The sequence below is a fragment of the Oryzias latipes genome, chromosome 4 (genome assembly GCF_053564925.1).
Source record: "Oryzias latipes strain Hd-rR chromosome 4, Olatipes_Hd-rR_3.1".
Lineage (NCBI taxonomy): Eukaryota > Metazoa > Chordata > Actinopteri > Beloniformes > Adrianichthyidae > Oryzias > Oryzias latipes.
The window spans coordinates 20,282,672-20,306,873 of record NC_136240.1 but is presented as its reverse complement, the minus strand read 5'-3'; the positions used below and the strand labels follow the sequence as shown (position 1 = coordinate 20,306,873).

Here is a 24,202-nt window from a genome sequence, read left to right as displayed (position 1 = left end):
TGAAAATATTTTGTATTTTTTTAGATTAGATCAGATGACTTTATTTATCCCACAATGGGGAAATTCACTTATCTGTGGCAGCAAGAACGAAATTCAGAAATTACAGCAAAAAAGGAGATCAAATATGACATTCACAGTAAATAAATCCAGCTGCAAAAGTGACATGTGATCCACTGCAAAACATGTGATCAACTGTAAACATGTGATCCACTTTTTTTAATACATATGTAAATATATACAAAAATAAATAAGTAAAAAAGTACACACCAAACAGACAACCGTTTAGGAACAAAAACAATTGAAAACAACAACTGCAACAAAAGTAAATAAATAAATGAGTAAAAGAAAAGAAAAACATTTGAAAATATTTTTAAAAAACTTGCATCAAAAACATAAATTAGCTTAGCATCAAAAACATAAATTAGCTTAGCATCAAAAACATAAATTAGCTTAGCAAAAATATTTGATCATCTTGTTGCTGAGAGTAATGTGTTTTTTGGGATGCTGTTGCAGATGTTGGATCTCATCAAACAGCTTAAGGTCATGCATCAGTACTGGGTTAAACTCCCTGTGGAACTCTGCAAAAAACTGGCCGCAGGAGAAAGCAATCAGGACAAATGTTGGAATGGAAATACGAAAGCAAGGTGAGTGAATGCTGTGCAGGGGTGATTCTTCCTTACCTAAAAAGAAACCAATACTGTATTTAAATGCACGGCAGAATGACTTGTATGCAATAATTGTCTTGCACATCGTTTTAACTTTTAAGTGATTTATTGCATTCTAATGATAGGTTTGATCAAGAATGGTTACAAAGGACCTTTGTTTAATATATATATGTATATATATGAAAAACAAATGAAATGTTCTTTTTATCTAAATGAGAGGTGGAGATGTGGCTGTTTTAATTATTAAATATATGAGCTTTGCTGTGTTTTTGTGAATATTGAATGTCACTAAATTAATTGAAAATATGATGCGTGGTGGTGTAGTGTTTAACAAAATCACCTCACAGCAAGAAGGCCCTGGTTCAAATCCTGGTTTGGACCTTTCTGGTGTGAAGATTGCATGTTCTCCTCGTGCACACATGCGATCTTTCCAGCTTCCGCCCTTTTAAATCCGTTTTAATCCAAAGATGATTAGAAGAAAATGTGTTAACGTGACATTGTAAAAACCTCAAAACCTGCATCGTAAAGGCCAGGGAGTGTGAGAGGAGTGTTAAAGAGTTGCCAAGTTTTATTCACTAAACTCCATTAGTCAGGTTTTACACAGCTCCCTTTTGGAACTTCAAAAGGCTTTTTATGACTCCCTGTTTTTTATAAGACAGCTCTAATGACCCATGACAGGTTCTGGAATTCAAAAGAAAAGGAACTCAGAAGAGCTCTCCCCTCATTCCTGTTTTAATAGATTCTAAGTTCAGATCAAGGACAAGATATTTCAAATGTGTTGGAGCCACTTTTTGGATGCAAAAGACACAATGATCCAAAATGATAGCGTTCTATTCAAGTTTATAAAGTTTTCCCTCTTTTTACTTTAGACCAGGAGCCGGAATGTTTTGTGTTTGTTAACGTTTTCCAGTGCAGTGAAGTTGTGTTGATATACTTTATATTTTGAACAGAATTGTAAAATCTGCAGGATGTTTATTCACTGATATCTTTTTATTACTTTTTTTCCTAATAGCTAAATAAGTTAAAATAACATTGTTGCAAATATTCTGTTTACTCAAATATTTTTGTAGCAGCACAAAAATAAAAATAAAAATATTATTTTTCCTTTGGTGTTAAAGCAAATTCAGTCCGGGGGCCAGTCAAACTATTAAATCTGGGACGCCAAACTGAAATAAATGATATTGATAACTCTTTTTCCCTGTAATGCTGGTGTGTCCCCATAGCTGGTGATAAATTGACCTTTGTTTGGGTGCAGAAAGTTATTGTGCATTCATTTGGTGAAATTACCGGTACATGGAAGATGTGTTGTTTTTCTGACGTTCATGTGTGTTTTCCAAGTCGGAAAGTCAGTAAAACCTCCAAAGTGTTCCTTTATAAAATACATATATATATAAATCAATCAAAATTACAGCATGTTTTTATCAAGATTCTATATTATGAGGTCGATTACAAAAACACGCCATGCCTCTGTTGCTTCTGTCATATTTGGGAACCCTTTGTAGCCCACAAGTGAAAAAGCTTGCCCACCCCTGATCTAATCAGTCTTTAACTTGAGCCAACTCAATGATTCTTCTCATCTGCATTCAGATACCTGCCAGAGGTGATGGGTGACGGTTTAGCCAATCAAATCAACAACCCTGAGGTGGAGCTGGACATCACAAAGCCTGACATGAATATACGGCAGCAGATCATGCAGCTCAAAATCATGAGCAGCAGGCTTAAAAACGCTCTGGACGGCAACGATGTGGACTTCCAGGATGCAAGTGGGTCTCTTTTATTATGGTCATCTTACGCCATTTATATTTGTTTGTTTGAAACATTAGATCTGAGATCTACTACAAATACTAGTGCACAGGAGTGGACACCCCCTCTCCACCCAAATAAAGAAGTTACAATCTGACATTTTAGTGTGATTTTATAATTGAAAATTAAAAATAATATTTATTTTTTTCTGTATGCAATACTGTTGTAGTACAACTGTTTGTGATGTACTATGCTGTACTGCAGACAAAGGTTATGAAGATGTGAGAGATTCTGTATCAAGAAAAGAAAAAAAGAAAACAGTTATTTCTCCATTACAAGTCTTTTTTTGTCATTTTCTGAAGCTCAGTTCTTTGACAGTTTTTGCATAATGTGAATAGATCTAAAGGTTTTGCGCTGTTACGAAAATAAGTGACTTATAAAATCAAGCTTGTAAAAAACATTCCTACAAAGAAGAAAAGTTAATCTTCTCGTCCCTAAAGCAAACGCATATATTTCTGCTTTAATGATCTTCTAGGTGATGACATCAGCGGCTCAGGAAGCGGCGTGTGTTCAGGTGGTCTGTGCGCGCTCAGCAGGCCAGGACTGTACACCTTTACACCAGACAGCAAACCAGCCGGTGCCTCTGCGCCTCAAAGGTCCACCGTCAGCCTGCTCCTCCTCCTCCCACCTGTGACTATCCTGCTGCTTCAGCGATGATGGGCCGCTGCCTCCTGTCAGGACTGAGGGGAAAAGACTGGAACATTACTTTGCCAAAAATGTATTTCTAAGAAAGACATCTCAGCCAACTAATGGACATTCGCATTAATTAAGACGAGCGACTGCGAGTTTTGATTAGAAAGAGTTTGCTGATGGATTCTTTTGTTCAAACGATGAGGTTGTCAGGGGAGACGGAGATGATGTCCTTTTAGCTGCAGCGGTGCAATCAGCAGGTGCCCTTATTTGTAACGTGTTTTGGGGATGTTTTTCTATTTTTTTTCTTTACAACTTGAGTCAAAGTTGTAAATCCAACAAAAAAATGTGTGTACGCTGTGAATGTTTGTGTACATTTATCTTAAAGACTGGCACAACATGGAGCCATGAATGTACTCATAACCTTCAATGTTGTCGTTTGGGAAATGTTGGCTAAAAAAAAAACATTTTTTGGGGATGATTCAACATAAAATGTCAAAAAATGTAATGAAGTGTTAAAAAAACTTCCATGTTCAAAAAGATACTGATGATTTTTTGACAGCTCGCTGTTTTTTTTGGAAGTAGTTACATAAGAGCCTTCTCAAAACAAGCACACACAAGCAGTGACGGAGAAACTGTGTACACGCCTGCCTGAGATAAACATAAAAAAATAACTGAAATGTGTCGTCAACACAGAGATAAAAAGGTCAAGATGATGAGTGTTGTGTTCACTGACAAATCCACGCCATGGGATGAACTGAAGGTTAAACCAAAGTTTCTTTGTCAAAATAGAGGCATCACAAAACAGACATGATCCACTCTGAAATCTGTTCCGTTTTGTGTACATAAAAGATAGCTGCCAAATTCTGCCCACATTTACCTGCTGATGTGTTTCTGAACTGAGCATGCCTTTCTGGACTCTGTGATGATGCAAATAAAAAACTTTGGATTTACACAAATGTTATGTTACCTGCACACATTTTCACATTCTTGTATCTGAGCTAGTTTTTAATCACATTTCATTTATTAAACTGTTTGATTTCAGCATTTTTCCTTCAAAGAACTGAAAGTTTTTTTGAGGTGTTTTAATCCATCCATGAGTCGCACACAGGTCAAAGTACCGGTAGATGCTATCCACTTAATCCTTTTTATTTTCTTCACATCTGCTTTACTCTAAAAATAGAGCAGCCTTGTCTTTTTTGCTTGAAGTTTGGAAAATTTGTGAAAGGGGATTTGCAAACAGAAGATGGGTAGTATCAAAAATATGAATGCATAGTTATATTTCTCAAGCCTTTCCTATTTATCTATATGATTATCTTATCAACAATTTATCTTTTTCTCTTCATCCAATGCAGTTTGGTTTCAGAGCTCAGCACTCAACAGGGATAGCTAACTGGAATCATATTTATCAAATAGATCTCAGTCAGTCAGGATAAATCATCATCATTCCCCTCCTTTCCATATCTCTACAGGTGTTCCACAAAGTTCCATTCTAGAGCCTCTACTTTTCTCTCTCTACATTAATGACCTCCCTTCTGTTTGTTCAAATGTCTTCATTCAGACGTATGCTGATGATGCTGTCATTTATGCACATGGCAAAAACGCGTCTGAGGTGGCAGAGAATCTCACCAGAATGATGGGACATGTTGAAGAATGGTTGGAACAGTCGAGTTTAAGTCTCAATGTAAACAAAAGGGTTGCAATGTTCTTTTCCAAGACAAACTGTAAAAATATTCTGGCTGATGTTTTTGTGGCAGAAAAGAAAATAGAAGTTCTTGAAAAATTCGAATATCTTGGCATTTTAATTGATACAACATTCAATTTTAAATCTCAAATCCAGAAAGTATGTAACCGTATTAAGTTTAACATGTCTAGTTTTAGATTTATTAGGGCAAATCTGTCACTGCAAGCTGCTACACTGTTCATGATTGCAATGATCTTATCCCACATGACGTACTGCCTCACTACCTGGTCGCAGTCAAAAAAAAACATTAAAACCTCTGGATTCACTTTATAAACAAACAATTAAAATACTGGATAAAAAACCATTAAGACATCATCACTGTGACATTTTACAAAAACACAAACTGTTAAGTTGGGTGAACATTAAGTATACAGAACTATGCCTGCTTTATAAAATCATCAATGGACTGTCATCCCCTCCTAAGTCAGTTTGTTAAAATAAGATCATACTCCCAAAGAGTGACAAGAGGGTCGGTTCGTCAAGACTGTATAGTTCCTTTGCGGAAAAGTGCCTTCAGCCAGAGCGCCTTCTCCGTAACAGCAGCACAAGAGTGGAACTCAGTTCCTCACATTATTAACCCTTGTGCCATCTTAGATAACCCCACCCTTGCATTGACATGTTCTCCCTACCATGACAAAGGTGGATAAAGGTGGAAAGATTTCATGTAATCCATGGACACCAGTGAGGTTCACAAATCTTTGAAGAAAAAAGGTTCAGAGCACTGTCTAGTGGGTCTAGATGACCCAACTCCCAATGTTAAAGTGCCTAGGATAGCACAAGGGTTAGAGACCTCACCACCTACACTGTTTAAAAAGCAGTTAAAAACTGGTTCATATCACAACAAACATGTCTACATTGAACTATTTTAATGCCTGCCCCTCCTTGTCTGATCTGTCACCTTTGTGTCTTTTGTATTTGTTTTTTGTGTTTCTCACTGTGTGCATGTTTTATGTATTTTAATTGATTGTTTATTGTACATGTATATTTTCTATTAATTTATTTAATTCATGCTCCGCACTTTTAGGTTGACGATTTTAACACCTGTCCGGGGACTTCAGCTGGAAAATAGCCTTTCGGCTAATTCTGGCGCACTGTCCCCGTTAAATAAACGAATAAATAAATAATAATGTAGCCCTAAATATGTATAGTTGGCAGAATGTATGATGGTAAGTTCAAGTTTGTGGATGGAATTCTCTCTCGTTGTCCTTACATCACACACACCCACACACTTTTCCTATTTATTTTTACCTCCCGTTTTTGTGTGTTAGTATTGGTTGCTTTCTGTGTTTGTCAGATCTGTTTTTCCAGTATATTTTTGTTTGAGATTTTTTTCTCTGTTACTTAAATAAAAATTGATCAAAAAAAAGAGAAGTTCTGCTGCAGACCTCAGTTGTAACCAGTGGTTATTCGAGTTACTGTTGCCTTTCTGTTAGCTAGAACCAGTCTGACCATTTTCCTATTACATCTGGCTTCAACATTGCATGTCCGCCCACAGAACTGTTGCTCACTGGATATTTTCTCTTTTTCAGACCATTACTCTGTGAACCCTTGAGATGGTTGTCAGAGAAAATCTCAGCAGATCAGCAATTTCTGAAAAACTCAGAGCAGCCCGTCTGACACCAAAAACCAAGTCACTTGAATCATCTTTCTTTCCTATTCTGATGGTCAGTTTTAACTGCAGCATATCATCTTTACCATGTCAATATGATTACCGGTAAATGCTTTGAGTTGTTGCCATTTGTGGGCTGATTAAAAATTTGCATTGAGTTGGACAGAATCCAGGCCTCAAGAGCCGGTGTCCTACATGTTATCCAATCAACCTGCCATTGAAGCTCCTTATTGGCCAAACACACCTGATCCAGGTAAACAACAGCAGATGAGACAAAATTTTTGGAAAACCAGCAGACAGCCGGCGGTCGAGGTCTTAGATTTAACACCACAGTTGGAGAGGAATTCACAAACTTCCTTTGCAATGGGAATTATGGTATCAAAAACACATGACAATTTCAAATTCAATTGATTTTCTTTTTATTTAATATTTTATTTAAAGCATAACATTGAATTGTTATTTCCTATATTGAATTACTAATTGCAAAAGGCATTTTAAAATGACAAGATTGAATTGCAAATTGAACTGTCAATTGAGAATTGCACATTACTTTGAATTATGGGTAAAAAGAAAATCCAATCATAACAGAAACTTAAAAAAAAGACAATAAAAGAAAAACAACAAGGAATAGCTGCAACTGCTAAGAAACATTTTCTTAAATTAATATATTTAACTTTCATCTTGTTTAATTTCTCACTATTGACCATCAAACTACAACTTACTTTCAATTTAAATCCATTGTTTCAAATAAAGAATTTTAACCCCAATTAGACTAAATATTCTTCAAAGGAAGAATAGTACTACAAGAAAAAAAATGCTCACTTTAAAAAAAAGAAAATTAAAAAGTAAATTAAAAAGAGTGTCAGGAAACTGATATCAACCAAGTATTAACCATGCAAAAAAAATGTGACTCGTGCCCCAAAATTACAGGGTCTGCTGCTCCCACATTCTTTACAGGAAAAAGGTATTTCACATGTGGACTCGTTTGTGCTGAGTGAAGTTACTTCTCTCAGTAAAACGTAGACCAATTTCTTTACAAAAAAAAAGGCTTTTCTCCCGTGTGGATTCTCATGTGAACCTCAAAGGATTGTCTGCGAGTAAAACTTTTACCACATTCTTCACAGGAAAAAGGCTTTTCTCCTGTGTGGACTCGTTTGTGCTGAGTGAGGTTGCTTTTCTCAGTAAAACTTTTACCACATTCTGCACAAAGAAAAGGCTTTTCTCCTGTATGTATTCTGATGTGAACATCTAAGGTTTGTCTCAGAGGGAAACTTTTACCACATTTTTCACAGGAAAAAGGCTTTTCTCCTGTGTGGACTCGTTTGTGCTTAGTGAGGTTGCTTTTCTGAGTAAAACTTTTACCACATTCTTCACAGGAAAAGGGCTTTTCTCCTGTGTGGACTCGTTTGTGCTTAGTGAGTTTGCTTTTCTCCATAAAACTTTTACCACATTCTTCACAGGAAAAAGGCTTTTCTCCTGTGTGGACTCGTTTGTGCTTAGTGAGGTTGCTTTTCTGAGTAAAACTTTTACCACATTCTTCACAGGAAAAGGGCTTTTCTCCTGTGTGGACTCGTTTGTGCTTAGTGAGTTTGCTTTTCTCCATAAAACTTTTACCACATTCTTCACAGGAAAAAGGCTTTTCTCCTGTGTGGACTCGTTTGTGCTTAGTGAGTTTGCTTTTCTCCATAAAACTTTTACCACATTCTTCACAGGAAAAAGGCTTTTCTCCTGTGTGGACTCGTTTGTGCTTAGTGAGTTTGCTTTTCTCCATAAAACTTTTACCACATTCTTCACAGGAAAAAGGCTTTTCTCCTGTGTGGACTCGTTTGTGCTTAGTGAGGCTGCTTTTATCAGTAAAATTTCTTCCACATTCTACACAGGAAAAGGGCTTGTCTCCTGTGTGGACTCGTTTGTGCTTAGTGAGGCTGCTTTTATCAGTAAAACTTTTACCACATTCTTCACAGGAAAAAGGCTTTTCTCCTGTGTGGACTCGTTTGTGCTTAGTGAGGCTGCTTTTCTCCGTAAAACTTTTACCACATTCTTCACAGGAAAGGGGCTTTTCCCCTGTGTGGACTCGTTTGTGCTTAGTGAGGCTGCTTTTATCAGTAAAACTTCTTCCACATTCTACACAGGAAAAGGGCTTTTCTCCTGTGTGGACTCGTTTGTGCTTAGTGAGGGTGCTTTTCACAGTAAAACTTCTTCCACATTCTTCACAGGAAAAAGGCTTTTCTCCTGTGTGGATCTTCATGTGATGCCTTAAACTTTTGGCATTTGTAAAACATTTTCTACACTCTTTACAACAATGTTTCTCTACTGTTATGATTCTTGTATTTTCTTCCAGATTTATTTCCTTTAAATTGTTTTCAACAGCATGTTTTTCTAACATTTTCTCTGACTCAGTGTCAGACTGATCTGATCTGTGACAGCTGTCCACATTTCTGACAGTACTTTTGCTCCTCCCATCTCTTTTCAGTGGGTTTGTCTCTCCATCTGTAGTTGCATCAAAGCTCCAAGTGAGCAGCTGCTGAGAGTGAAAATCGGCCTCATTGTGCTCATTGTCCTCAGAAGTAGGAGTCACCATCAAGGTATCCTTTTCCTGCTTCAGATGAAGTTGCTCCTCATCCTCCTCCTGTTGCTCTTTTATCTGTGGAGGTTCTGCATCCTCCTCTTTCACCAGAAAGTTCCTCAGATAATATTGGGGTAGAACTACAGAGACAAACACACAAAAACAAATCAACACAAGAACACCCAAGGTGGTCATTTTGACTGCTTTAAACATTAGCAACATCACAACTTGGTTAAAAAAGAACTATGGATCAATGGGTTCATATTTATCTAAGGGACTTTTTGATAACATTGTTTTATCATTTTAAGTTCAAAACCCATTAGAGATGTGAGTCTTCAGGTAACTCTCCCGGGATTACCATAGCAGTTTAATTGACAGCATGCTATTTACAGGGGTTTTTCTCATTTTACTACTTGCTAAATTTCTCTTCTCATTCTCTTAGGGCTGTATGGTCTTTTTGTATCGTTATGCTCTCTGAAGGTAAAACCTTGTTATAACTTCATTCTACGCACAAGAGAAACAAAAATGACAATGACAAGTAAAAAGAAAACAGGGCTCTAAAGTGGGACTATTTTGGTCACGTGGTGTGTCCTCTCTGGGATGCCCTGCAGGGAAAATAAACATTTAATCACGAATGCCCATTATGTATTTGTCTTATCAAGACATTTTGATAGTAGGCTAATATGGATGTACAGCCTATACTGGCTTCTTGTAAGGGTTTCAGCTTTTTGCAGCCTCGGCCTCAGACGGATTTGTTTTTTTAGTCCAATATGTCTCTTGGAACATTTAGGCTTGCCGACCCCTGACTTAAACAGTCAATGGGAGCTGTGCACCCCCTTCCTTCCTGAGAAACCTGCAAGCCTGGTCTCATAGCTCTCTGTGTCTGAGCTGAATGTAGGATTTGGTAACCTTTTCCAGATCACTTGAACAATTCGCCTAGTTTCGAGCTGATTAGTATCAACAAGTAGCCTATGATTCAAGCTCAGTGGATCACTGACCGTGCCTCGTTCTGAAATTAATCATGAAGTATTTGATCCCTTGCTGATTTAGTTGATTTGCCCACTAACAAAGATATGATCATTTTATACTTTTAATGTTAAACGTATTCTAACATAGAGAGACAGAATATCAGAACAAAAATCCAGCATATAGCTTTAACATTTTGTATTTATTTATTTATTTATATTTCATTGAGAGAAATAAGTATTTGATCCCCTAGTGAGCATTAGGAGTTCTGGCTTTCACAGAACAGTTAGACACTCCCAATCAACTTGTTACCTGAATTGAAGACACCTGTTCTAACTAATCACCTGTTCAAAGAATCAGACAGATTGACCAAAGTCACAATGAAAACAATTGGCCTACACTTTGCGCCGCAATGGATTAAAATCCTGCAGTGCCTAAAAGGTACCCCTGCTTAAGAAGGCACATGTGGATGCGCCTAAAATATGCCAATGATCACCTCAAAGATGCACAAAATGATTGGGAGAAGGTTCTGTGGTCAGATGAGTCCAAAATCTAACTATTTGGCCTAAACTCTACTCTTCATGTGTGGAGGAAGAAAAATGCTGCCTATGATCCCAGGAACACTGTGCTCACCGTCAAACATGGAGGTGCAAACATTCTGTTTTGTGGGGGTTTCTCTGTCAAGGGCACAGGGCTACAACACCGCATCAGTGGGAAGATGGATGGAGCCATGTAATGTGCATTCCTGAGAGACAACCTCCTTCCCCCTGCTAGGAAGCTGAAAATGGGCCGTGGCTGGGTCTTTTAACATGACAATGACCCAAAGCATCTAAAGCAGGGGTCGGGAACCTATGGCTCATGAGCCATATCTGTCTCTTTTGATGGCCACATCTGGCTCGCAGACAAATCTTTAATTATTATTTTTAAAAAAAAGTTTCATTAGACCAGTCCCTCTCAGGCGCGATGCGATGCCAGTTTGTAACAGCCTGAAACCTGTGAAAAGCCGTCCCGGCAGATGCGCACTCCCGTCTTTGAGAATAAAAAAGGGGAGGGGTAGTGGGCGCAGGCCGCAAGGTGAGGCGGTGCTCTGATTAGAACACGCTGCCTGTCACGTCCCACACACTGCAACGTGTGAGTATTGCTGTACTGATAATGTTTGGCTCCACGTTTGCATGTGAGCAGTCTTTCTCACATCTAAAGAACATTAATACCAACCTACGATCACGTTTAACGGATGGAAGTCTCAACGCCTGCATGAAGTTTAAACTCACCACGTATCAACCAGACACGACCATCAGCAAAACCACCACGCAGCACCAGAAGTCGCATTAATGGTAAGAAACCCTCATCATTTATTAGCAATAGCATAATGTAGTGTCTCATTTCCACACTGAGGCACGGAGACTTTACCTCTTTTAAGGTTCTTTATTCTGCTTACTGCAGGCTGTAACCAACGGCGTATACCTTATTATGCAACTCCGGAATCTCTCCCGCCGAGAGCGCTCTCCCAAATTTTTTATTCCCTCGCTCCCACACAAGCCCTCCTATTTCCCTTATTCGGCCCGTAGCTGAACCCCATTGGTCCAAACTCCCCAACAACAGGCTGAGCGACAGAACTGAGGGCCAACCAGCATCTCTGCTTGATGCTTTCAATGAACCCCGGAACTTAGAACGTGACCCAACAGCCACCCAGTCCAACTCAGTCCGCTACAATAACAATGTTATTAAAAAAGAATCCACAGACTTATTGTACTTTAAAAGTGTTGAAATGACATAAAATGCACACATTCACTTGTATTTTTAGTTTTAACATATTGTATGGCTCTCACAAAATTACATTTAAAAATATGTGTCGTCTATGGCTCTCTCGGCCAAAAAGGTTCCCGACCCCTGATCTAAGGCAACAAAGGAGTGACTCAAGAGGAACCATAGTGGCCCAGCCAGTCTCTGGACCTCAGTCCAATTGAAAATCTATGGAGAGATTTTGCACCCGATTACAGAGCCAGACGATCAGTTTGTTCAGTCTCTCTGTTGCTGGCAGCTATGCTGCCGCCCCCTCTTATTTTCCTCAGGAAATTAAGTAAATTATGTTAATTTTTCACAAGAACAACCCCAAAGTGGTATTTCTATCCATTAACGAATTTCTGAGTATCTCACAAAAAACTTGCACTCTGAGCACCAGCCCCTCCCAATCCACAAAAACGAGCGGGTTCTCACATTCATACAAATGAAATTGAGGAACAGCCCCTTCCAGCAAGAGTATGCACTGCCAGCTCTGCCCCCCAGGCTAACACCCACACACACCAACTTTCTATGCAGAGCTAGCTGTTATCGGCTAAACACTTTTGTACGAATTCACAATATGCACATCCATCATTGCAAAAGTTGGGATGTTGTTTGTTTTTGTGGGTGAAACTCAAAGGCTGAGGTTGGCTCTAGGTTGACGTCATGAAATGGGGGACACCAGCAAGGAGCGAAAGGCTGTGCCTAAGAGATCGAGTCGTCTTACTTTTGGGTAGGGCAGGGATCGGCAACCTTTACCTCTCAAAGAACCATTTGGATCAGTTTCCCACTGAGATGAAAGCACAGGGAGCCGCAACACTAGGTGTGTTAGAAAAATGTTTTTGACGATATATCCTGATAGTTAATTTGGCAATACTTGTATTGATTCAAAATAGTGTCTGGATATTTATTTAATTATTTTTTTTTCTTTATGAGCATGATGTTTCCTTTGATCTTTTGTCCATTTTCCACAACCTTGAATAGGCTTCCTTCTGTCAAACACTCAGAGTTAAGATAAGTGACATGATGGAAACACATTCACTTTGATGCAGACTCCTGTCTATTTATTTATTTTCTTTAGATCCAGTAAACCCAATAATTTATATGAATTTTAAAGATGACAACTATTTTTTATTAGGAAGCAGCTGTTAGTTTGTTGCGGGGTCTGGAATCATAAGCGGTGAGTCTAAGCCCCGCCCCCGCCTCTCTACCTGTTCATTGTTTTCCCCCACGTGCAACACCCCCTCCAACGTGTTCTACACAGATAGTGGAACATAATGACATCGTTGCAGCAAGCTGACAGGATAGTAGCGTCCTGATGCAAATTTAAGTAATTTTACACGGAAATTGGTGGTTTTAGTCTGTGTGTGTGTGTGTGTGGGGGGGGGGGGGGGGGGGGGCTTTTTTTGGGGCCCTTAGAGAGATCACCACTAACTGTCTTTTTAGAAGAACTTTCCATCCCATTAACAGACTCTGGTGGGCATTCACAGCTGCAGACACCCCCCCTCCGCGCGTTCACGCTGGTCTCTTCCTTCTGTTCGCTCGCACTACCTGACGTGTTAAAGGCACCATGACAATCTTAGAACATGATAGTTATTTTACAAAAACACAGAGAACCCCAGCACAAGAATGAAAGAGCTGCATGCGGCTCTGAAGCCGCCGGTTGCCGACCCCTCGGGTAGGGAAACTGTGCAGCGAAAATAACCAATATCTCATTATAAAAATCATTCCATAGTGTGCCAAAAGTAATATATTATCATATATGTGGATAAAAATTACTCTGAAAGGCTAAAAAAGAGCATGATGTAGGCCTTTTTAGGAAAATAATCTGTTGATTTCTGCCTTTTATTTAGATTATGAAAAATAGTTTTCTTCATTTGCATTTATTTTCATTCCTTTTCTGTTTGCCAGATTTTTTAGTGTGTTTTTAAGAAAGAAAAAATACTGTGGCCCAGAAAGGCAACACAACACTTTTGGTTTCGCAACACCACACAAAATAACACACTACAATTCATCATGACACTAAAAAAAATAACACGAAATAATAACTCACAACACAATAACTTACAACACAACACTTAAACTCAAAACAGAAGTATACATGCAATGGAAGTGCTTTTATTCTGAAATTTCCACTGGGCAAGGGTTCACAAGATCCGTCCAGAGATTCTCACACTTCTCTCCCGCTTTGTCTGAATGACAGACGGTTTTGGGTGTTTCTGTGTCTATGTGACCCACTTTAAAGGCTCAAAGTCCCTAAATAACCGGAGAGGGGAAAATAATAATAATAATAATAAAATTAGGGAACCTTTTTATTATTATCACTATGAAAATAAGAAAGAAAAAAATCAGTCTGCTAAAGTCGGAAAGATATTTAAAGATTCGGACTTCCGGCCTCAATTACTCTTCTGATAAACTTTCAAATGTGACAGCAAGTATCTCAATCATATTGATGCAGCAAACCGCTGCCAAGGGACCGTCAACAAAGTGCAAACTCTAAGCAAAGACCATTCTGAAAAATGAATAATCTCTCAAAAATGAATAAATGTGTACATTTACATGACCTGGTACTGAAGAAGACTCATCGGCATTTCCATGCTACAATCAATATTTTGGGAGAAAGTCCATCTTTATTTATTGTATTAATTTTTTCTAACATTTATTTGTTTTTGAGAGATTATTGATTTTTACAGAATGGTCTTTGCTCAGAATGCACTTTGGTGACGGTCCCTTGGCAGCCGTTTGGAAGAGAACACTTCTCAAAGGCAGAAAAAACTTTTTTTCTTTAGAAATAGATTTTTAGTTCACTCTCTGTGTTAATACAACATGACTGAGATGCTTGCTGTCTCATTTAACCATTAATCAGAAGAATTTTTGAGGCTGGAAGTCTGAATCTGTGAATATCTTTCAAACTTTAAAGAACTGATAATTTTCTTATTTTCATAGGATAAAAATAAAAAGGGTAGCCTAATTTTATTTTTGTTTTTATTTTCCCCCCTCAGGTTTTTGCGGGACAGTAAGGCTTTAAAGTGGGTCACATAGACACAGAAAGACACAGAAGCAGCTGTCCCCCAGACGACTCTCAGACAAAGCGGGAGACAAGCTGCAGAAGAATCTTTTTTTTTTTATTAACCATGTATGGAGAAGTGATTACTGATTTTTAAGGCCAGTGGAAATTTCTGAATAAAACTAGCACTTCCGTTGCATATACTTCCGCTTTGAATTAAAGTGTTGTGAGTTATTGTTTCGTGTTGTGAGTTAATTTTTTGTGTGTTGTTATGAGTGTGTTGTTGTTGCGAGATCTAAAGTGTTTGTGGGCCACCGTAAAATAAATAAATGTTGTTCATTTGAAATTCACCACCCACCACCACACCCACACACGAAAGGGATTGTTTTTGTTTCAAAAATCATTTTAGTAGTATGAATCATTTGGATTTGACATCAAATAGAGTTTTTATAATAACTGCTCTGAAAAGCTTAGTCAGAGGATGTAGCTGGCGGTTTGGGTACCGGATGTTCTCGGGTTGCCGGATGTTCTCGGGGTCCTTCGGGGGTCCTTCCAATGAGTTATATCACTAGAGGAGACATCACGTGGTTCCTTATGGGAGGAGAGCACCGCCATCTTGGTGAGGTCAAGTTACAACTGCAATGCAAATTCTTTAACTGTGGAATTATTAAAAATTTCTGGGATGAGTTCTGCTTCTGGTATTCTTCCAAAATTGCAATGCCATTTCATTTACACTCAAAAAATGTTCTATCCGGTGTGGTATCATATAGACCAGAAAATACAGTTCTTAATATCCTGATATTGCAAGGAAAGTTTTATATACACAAAAATAAAATTTTGAAGACCAAACTACTTTTTATAACATTTAATAAAGAGCTCTGTTTTTACTTTCAATCACTTCATTATATGAAAAAGAAGAATGGCTTGAAATTTCTTAGTTTTGTTTAGAAATACAAACTTCACGAGTACCCCTAACTAGTATTAGACTTTTTAGATTTTTTCTATGTTCCTTTATTTTATTTTACTTATGTTTTTATTTATTTATGTGTTATGTTCATTGTTTCTTTTTTCCCCACTATTCTTTATTTTTTATGTTAATATGTTATGTTTGGCAATGGTGACTGATCTTCGAGGCAATATTGATTACCGGTACATTGTTATTGTTCGTTGTTAATGTTAGTGTACTTATTAATGTATGATACCGCAATTGTCAATAAAGTTTTAAAAAAAACTTAGCAACGTTAACTCATTGGTCGTGGCAACTTGCAGCCAATCAAATAGTGTGACGTCATCATTGGTCGAAGGACCCCGAAGGACCCCGAGAACATCCGGCAACCCGAGAACATCCGGTACCCACAGCGGCTCACAACCAACTAGCCTGGGGGTGACCAAGATGGCGCTCTGAACAGTCGCGTTTGGCTAAGCTCTGCAAACCTAACTGTTTTTTGTAATAATACACGGTGAGCAAAGACCCTTTCTTGATTTTTTTTTACTTCTTTCCAATGTCTTTATACTTTTTGCATAGTTCTCAAAGCAATATGAGCAAAGCAGAGAAGAGAAAGACGGAACTCAAGAAATCGCTAGCGAGTGTTGGCTCTGTTAGCAAACCTGCTAACGTTAGCCATCCTGCAAAGCCGTCTGCGTCGAGTAAGACTACTGATGCTAAAGTCAAATTAATTGACTCAATGCATGACTACATGTTCAACTAAACTACAGTTTCGGAACCATTCCTAATGGAAGAAGAAGACTTTCCTGCTCTTCCCTGCACACCCACTGCTTCCCCAGCTGGTAAGCTGAGAAAAGTCACAGAAACTTACTAACTTACACAATTGATAAAGTCGAGGTCAGACACTCTGGAAAAGTTAATTAGCGGCAACTCCAGAGAGATCTCTGAGAGGAATAAAGCTGTGCAGGAGAACTCCATGCAAATCTCAGCTGTAAAAGGCTCCGTTGATGTCGTTTGTACTGAAATTAGTGACATGAAGAACAGAGTGGTCCACGCTGAGCCACAACTGGAGAAATATAAAACAATCGTGGAAACACAGGAAAAAAGGATCTCCCAGCTCGAAAGCTACTCCCGCCGCTGGAATCTGAAACTTCGCGGTTTGGCTGAGAAAGAAAATCAGAACGTGCGGCAAGAAGTGATCCAGATCTGCCAGTCTGTTCGACCGGAGGCGAAAGACAAACTCCCCGATGTTGTGGATACAGTACACAGACTCGGCCCGAAGAGACCGAACAACAACCAACCGAGAGGGATCATCATCCAGTTTACTGCGAGGATTCACCGCGATGCTGTCTGGCGCACCGCAAAGAAGTCCGCCTTCCTGAAAGAACACAACCTGAGGATGTCGGAGGATCTGTCTGGTGAGGACCGCGAACGGAGAAACAAACTGTGGCCGGCCGTGGAGAAAGCCAGGAGGGAGAACAAGCTGGCCTTCTTTGTTGGAGGACATGCCTTTGTGAATGGTAAAGAAATCCTGCCGCCTTAACGAAGGCTGCAGATGTGAAATCTGGATTTGAACGTTTTTTGCTATTTTCCACATTTGTAAAAGATGATACTGTTGCTTAAAATTTGATTTTATTTGAGCTCATAAGTTATTGCATTCAAGCTGCTACTTTTTATTTTAATTTTTATTATCTTGCTTTAATTTTGTTTTTGATTTAACATTATGTTATTTTAAGTATTACATTATACTTAAATGTGAATCAAGTAGCAGCATTGTGGGTTTTATTTTTATTTATTTTTTTCTTCAAACATTTACTCTTATGAGTAAGATGGGACTAATAACGCCCATCACTTTGGCGTTATTTCATAAGGAAATAGTTATTGTTAGCGTCTTAGTTCACAGCTTTTTTTGTAATGGTTTGCAGGTTCTTATCCTCTTTCTGTTCCTAAGCGACCAAAAATCCTTAACTCAACTTCTTTTTTCTTCTTCTTTGGTCTAAATATCTTTTGTTTTTGTTCTTTTTTTCTATTTCAACTTCATGTCTTTATCCATTATTTCTTTAAATGCGAGAGGTTTAAGAAACAATGTTAAACGTAAAGCCATTTTTTTGTTTTGTAAGCAGTTTAATTCAGATCTTTGTTTTATGCAAGAGTCCCACTCAACTGAACAAGACAAATCTTTTTGGAGGTCACAGTGGGGAAATGATGTGTGGATGTCACATGGTACAGAGCGAGCTGCTGGTGTCTGCATTCTCAAAAACAGATTCAATGGAAAAGTTTTGCTATCTGACAGCGATAAAGATGGTCATTACATTTTTATAATACTTGAAGTAGCCCATTCCGTCTTTATTCTAGTCAACGTGTACGGTTTCAACTCCCAAACAGAAAATAATCTTCTCTTCAATAGACTAGAAACACGTTTATTGCACTGGCTGTCTAAATACCCAAAGTCTTTTATAATATTTGGAGGGGATTTTAACTCAGTTTTTGATAATTCTATGGATAGATGGCCTCCCAGGAGTCCAGACTCTAACTCTCCTATAAAGTTGTTTGCACAAAAATTAGATTTAATTGATTCTTGGAGAGACTCGCATCCAAACCAAAGAGCTTATACATGGTGTAACAAATCACAGACCAGACACTCACGCATTGATTTCTGGCTTACTTCTAAAGACTTAAAAAATGTTAAAACAGTTATTCATGCCACACCGCTTTCAGACCATAAAACAATTCATTTAACTGTCCCTTTGTCGAGCTCCTCTGGAGCTAAAGCTTCATACTGGAAATTAAACAGTACCATTCTCGAGCATCTGGAGGTGATTTCTGAAACTCATCGCTTAATTAAACTTTATTGGAACAAAGCACTAGCTGAACACTCATTCTGTAATAATTGGGAACTTTTGAAATACGAACTTGGTAAATTTTTTAGAAAATATAGCTCTGACTTAACAAAAAAAAGAAGAGCTGTTGAGACAGATGTAATACAGAAGATTGCTCTTCTTACATCTAAGCCAACAGATGTCCTAGATGAAACGGATAAAACAGCTTTAATAGACTTACAACACAAGTTAGATGACATTTATAAACGCAAAGCTGAAGGAGCGTTTATCCGATCCAGGAGAAGGTGGATTGAAGAAGGAGAGCAGAACTCTGCCTATTTTTTCAGGCTAGAGAAACACCAGTCCAATAGCAATTCTATTTCACAATTAAATATTAATAGGGTCATTTCTGATGATAGAAGTACCATAGCAAAATATTGTTCTGATTTTTATAGTAAACTTTATTCTTCCAACTATTGTTCAACATCTGCCCTTACCTTTCTTAACACTGTCAATAATATTACTCCAGTGAGTGAAGCCGACAGAGTCTGTTGTGATGATGTCATCTCTTTGAATGAGGTTACAGATGCTATAAAATATCTGAAAATAAATAAATCTCCTGGAACAGACGGCCTTACTGCCGAGTTCTATAAACAGTTTTCTGACAACTTAGCCCCATTTTTATTAAAAGTTTTTGAAGAAACCATTAACAAGGGTGCACTCCCTCCCACGTTATCTCAAGGACTGATTACCTTGATCCCTAAACCGAGAAAGGATCCTCTTTCCTTAGATAACTGGCGACCAATCCCCTTATTGAATTGTGATTATAAGATATTGGCTTTGATTCTTGCAAATAGAATAAAGCCTGTCTTAGATACAATTATTGATGAAAATCAGTCTGGATTTATGCAGAATTGTCATATCTCAAACAATATTAGATTAATTTTAGACATACTTGATTGCTCAGAACTCGTGCAGGATGACAGTCTCATTCTTTTTCTAGACTTTTATAAAGCCTTTGATTCTTTAGAACACAATTTTATTATTGCTGCCTTAAATAAATTTGGTTTTGGTCAATTCTTCTGCAATGCTGTTCAAACTTTATATGTCAATAGTAATAGTTCTATAAAACTCGCCAGCGGAACTTCTCCTAGATTCTTCTTGAAACGTGGGGTAAGGCAGGGATGCCCCTTGTCAGTCTATCTGTTTCATCTTTCTGTTCAACTCCTCAACCTACATATTAAACTCAGCCCATTAAAAGGTTTACTTGTGGCTGAGAGGGAAATGTTCATAAGTCAACTAGCAGATGACACTGCTCTCTTTCTCCGAGACGCTTCACAAGTAGCTGTGGCGATTAATATCATCCAGTCCTTTTCTAAAGCTTCAGGACTTACCCTTAATTTAAATAGATGTGAAATTCTGCCATTTAAAAACTGTTTGCTTACATCTATCCAAGGTATTCCTGTAAAAACATCTGTAACATACCTTGGCATTCAAATTACCAAAGATATGCAATCCAGATGTTCTACAAATTTCTCTCCAATAATAGATAAAACCCAAAAAACCCTAAACCAATGGCTGCAAAGAGATCTATCTTTGAAGGGCAGAGTTCTGCTTACAAAAGCAGAAGGAATCTCTCGTTTAATTTATGCGGCTCAATCTCTACAGGTTAATAACACAGTCTGCAATGCAATTAATAGAATGTTGTATAACTTTCTATGGAAAAATAAAACCCACTATATCAGAAAATCAGTTATTTTAAATACCTCTGATAAAGGCGGTTTAAATTGTATAGATTTCACTGCCCTTAACAATACACTCAAGGTAATCTGGATTAAGAAATATCTCAATAACCCCACATCTATCTGGAACTTTATTCCACATTTTGTATTTTCAAAGGTAGGAGGCCTTAACTTCCTGCTATGCTGTAACTATAGAATTCCAAAAATCCCTTTGAAACTGTCAAATTTTCATCAACAGGTTCTCTTAGCCTGGGCTCTGATCTACAAACAAAACTTTACTCCACAGAGTTGTACTATTTGGAATAACTGTAATATTGTCTATAAAAGGAAAACTCTGTTTTTAAGTAACTGGTTTAATAATGGTATAATTTTCCTCAATCAATTATTCAAAGAACCTGGATTATTATATAACTACTCAGATTTCACAATGCAGTATAAAATACCAATAACTCCCAAAGAATTTGCAGTAGTGTTTGATGCCGTCCCGTCTGGGCTTTGCATGTTATTCAGGGGTTTCTACAGCGCTCATCCTCTGACTCTTCATCCTCCTGATGTGCTCAAATCCCCTCTGGGTAGTTTCTGCTTCACTTCCGCTAAACAGTTGAACTCAAAAATCAGAGCTTTGTTCCAAGATAATTTAGTTTATGTTCCATCGGCTACCTCTTATTGGGCTAATTTCACTTCTAACATTAAATGGAAAAAAGTCTGGTCTTTACCACAAAAATACTTCTTAACAAATAAAGTCAAAGAAATCTCTTTTAAACTTCTACACAGGTTTTATCCAGCAAAACATTATTTAACTAAATTTAAAGCTAACATAAACACTAACTGTACTTTCTGCCAGAAACAACCTGAAACCTGCGCCCATTTATTCTGGTCTTGTGAATTCACATACAAATTTTGGAAAAACTTTATCTCCAACTCTATTTTTGCTGATTTACAACTTTATTATAAAAACATACTATTTGGTTTTCATAGTTTTGATGTCAAATATCGAGATGCTTTCTTTTGCATAAACATGTTATTATTTAATTTATGGCTAAATTCCACATTCACAAAAGCAAATTTTCTAATAAAATTGCAATTGTTCAATAAAAAAAAACAACCAACTAGCCTACATGATCGAGAAAGTCCAATTAATTTTAAAATTTGAGTCACATACCTAATTTTCCCTTTTAAATTACGTCTCGTATCTTAATTTATTTCTATCATGGTGATTGTAATACTCCATCGTTATGAAAGCAAAAATGAACTCACGTAAACTTGGATGTTGTGTCTGTAGATCACCGACGACTTCCAGCAGTCTGCTCTGTCGACGGAGCTCTTCCTCGTAGTGAACGCTGGTTTCTTCAAAGCGTTTGATTATTTTTTCAGCAGCATCGCTTAACACGGCGTCGTTAAATTCTTTAGAAAACTCATCTGAAGACATTGTTACCGCAGCGGCCCAGAAAGTCACGTGGACGAAGTGACGAAAAGCACTAACAACATGCTTTGAATGGACAATAAGCACTGATGCTTTTTCTTCTTCTACCACTTCTCCAAATAGCTGCTTGAAAATAAGGTTACAGCTTTTTACCGCCACCTAGTGGAGAGGAATATGTCACAACGTCACAAAACGATGAATGTTATTTTTATCATACGTTTTATTACACAAATACCTCTCAAAACATTCCATTTATTTAACAGCATCTTTATCACTCAAGTGAGTGCAGCTGCAACACACCTCCTTAAGGAATTACTGGAAATAGAAATGTCTTTAATTCTTCACCAACAGGAGGACTGACAATCCATTTACAAAATGCACCCTGCATGCTACAGGTCCTGCATTGAGTAGGGTCATTACATACATGATTGAATTTGCATATAAATGGGTTTCGGCCTGTTGGCAAAAATGTTAAAAGAAATCTTCACAAGTCACATTATTTCTTGCATGCAAAACCTTTTTTTGTGGTTGTTTTTGAATTAAAAAAATACAAATTATTTTAAAATGTTTAAAGTGGTGGACAAATTTGTTGGTACCCCTTAGTTAAAGAAAGAAAGTCCACAATGCTCACTGAAATGACTTGAAACGTTCAAAATTAACAATAAATTAAAATTTATTGAAAATTTAATAATCAAAATCAACTTTTGAGTTGTTGATTAACAGAATTATTTCAAAAAACAAACTAGTGAAATAGGGCTGGAAAAAAATGTTGGTACCTCCATAAAAGACTGAGAACTAATTGCCCAGGGGGTCATGATGAACTCAGGTATGTCCTTTAATTGACATCACAGCGTCATTCTGCCTATTTAAAGGGAGACAAATAGTCATGTTGCTGTTTGGTGAAAAGGTGTGTACCACTCTGAACATGGACAACAGAAAGCGAAGAACAGAATTGTCCCAGGACATTAGAAACACAATTATAGACAAACATCATAAAAGTAAAGCCTATAAAACCATCTCTAAGCAGCTTGAAGTTCATGTGACGACAGTGGCACATATTATTCAGAAGTTTAAGACCCACGGGACAGTAGCCAACCTCCCTGGACGTGGCCGGAAGAGGAAAATTGATGACAAATTGAGGAGACTGATGGTTGGAACTGTATCCAAAGAACCCAGAACAACCTCCGAAGACATAAAAGGTGAACTCCTAGATCAAGGTACATCAGTGTCAGATCGCACCACTCGTCGTTGTTTGAGCCAAAGTGGACTTCATTGGAAAGGACCAAGGAGGACACCACTGTTGAAAGGAAATCATAAAAAAGTGAGACTGGAATTAGCAAAAATGCATTTTGACAAGCCACAAAGCTTCTGTGAAAATGTCCTTTGGTCAGATGAGACAAAACTGGAGCTTTTTGGTAAGGCACATCAGCTCTATGTTCGTAGACTCAAAAATGAAGTATACAACGAAAAGAACACCGTCCCTACTGTGAAACATGGAGGAGGCTCAGTTCTGTTTTGGGCCTGCTTTCCTGCATCTGGCACAGGGTATCTTGTTGTGCAAGTTGTGCAAGGTAAAATAAAATCTCAAGATTATCAAGGCATTCTGGATCGAAATCACAAAACCACAATGGATTTCAAATGAAACAAAAAAGATGTGGGTTAACTGCAAAATGTCAGGGTATTTACATCCAGATCAAGTGAGCGGTGTAGGAATTATAAAAGTTTGCATATGTGCTTCCCACTTGTTAAGGAACCAAAACGAATGGGACATTTGGCTTCTCAGCTGTTACATTGGCCAGGTGTGTGTTATTCCTTCATTATCCCAATTACAATGAGCAGATAAAAGGTCCAGAGTTTTTGAAGTGTGCTGTATGCAATTGGAATCTGTTGCTGTTAACTCTCAAGATGAGATCCAAAGAAAACCATTAGAGAGATAGCAAAAATATTAGGCATTGGCAAAACGACTGTTTGGAACATTCTTAAAAAGAACAAACGCATTGGGGAGCTCAGCAACGCGAAAAGACCTGGAAGACCACGAAAAACAACTATGGTGGATGACTAAAGAATTCTGTCCCTGGTGAAGAAAATACCCTTCTCAACAGTTGGTCAGATCAAAAACACTCTCCAGGAGGTAGGTGTATGTGTGTATATACATACATACATACATGCAGTCAGGACCATAAACATTTGGACAGAGACACATTCTTTCTCATTTTGTTTCTGTACATTACCACAGTGAATTTTAAATAAAACAACTCAGATGCCATTTAAGTGCAGACTTTCAGCTTTTATTGGGTAGAACAAAAAAATTGCATAAAAATGTGAAAAACCAAAGCATTTTTTAAACACAATCCCTTCATTTCATGGACTCGTAAGTAACTGGACAAATGAAATAACTGAAAACAAAATGGTCATTACTAATATTTGGTGGAAAACCCTTTGTTGGCAATGGCAGCCTGAAGTCTTGAACTCATGGACATCACTGCAGCGGATTTCAGTT

General features: G+C 37.9%; 2 protein-coding genes across 2 annotated transcripts in view; one reads left to right on the top strand and one right to left on the bottom strand.

Moving 5' to 3' along the window:
- Positions 1-4,057, top strand: part of gpc1a (glypican 1a) — a 33,703-nt gene extending 29,646 nt beyond the window's left edge. Inside the window, exons 8-10 of the mRNA XM_004068037.5 lie at positions 514-644; positions 2,253-2,428; positions 2,944-4,057. Of these exons, the coding sequence (XP_004068085.1) occupies positions 514-644; positions 2,253-2,428; positions 2,944-3,125 (489 nt within the window). The 3' untranslated portion in view covers positions 3,126-4,057. The remainder of the gene's footprint in view (positions 1-513; positions 645-2,252; positions 2,429-2,943) is intronic.
- A 2,798-nt stretch (positions 4,058-6,855) lies between these two features.
- Positions 6,856-21,830, bottom strand: LOC105353948 (uncharacterized). Its single transcript, XM_011474168.4, has 2 exons — positions 21,537-21,830; positions 6,856-9,157 (listed from the first exon to the last, which is right to left on the bottom strand). Exons 1-2 carry the CDS (start codon positions 21,706-21,708, stop codon positions 7,485-7,487), a joined length of 1,845 nt encoding a protein of 614 aa, XP_011472470.3. The 5' UTR covers positions 21,709-21,830; the 3' UTR covers positions 6,856-7,484.
- Positions 21,831-24,202: the final 2,372 nt, after the last annotated feature.

Excerpts from the sequence above, each read along its gene's own strand:
- LOC105353948 (XM_011474168.4), bottom strand. The coding sequence starts at position 21,708 with ATGTCTTCAGATGAGTTTTCTAAAGAATTTAACGACGCCGTGTTAAGC. Across the intron at positions 9,158-21,536 it reads GACACAACATCCAAGTTTAC|TTCTACCCCAATATTATCTG; the intron begins GTGAGTTCATTT and ends TTGTCTCTGTAG.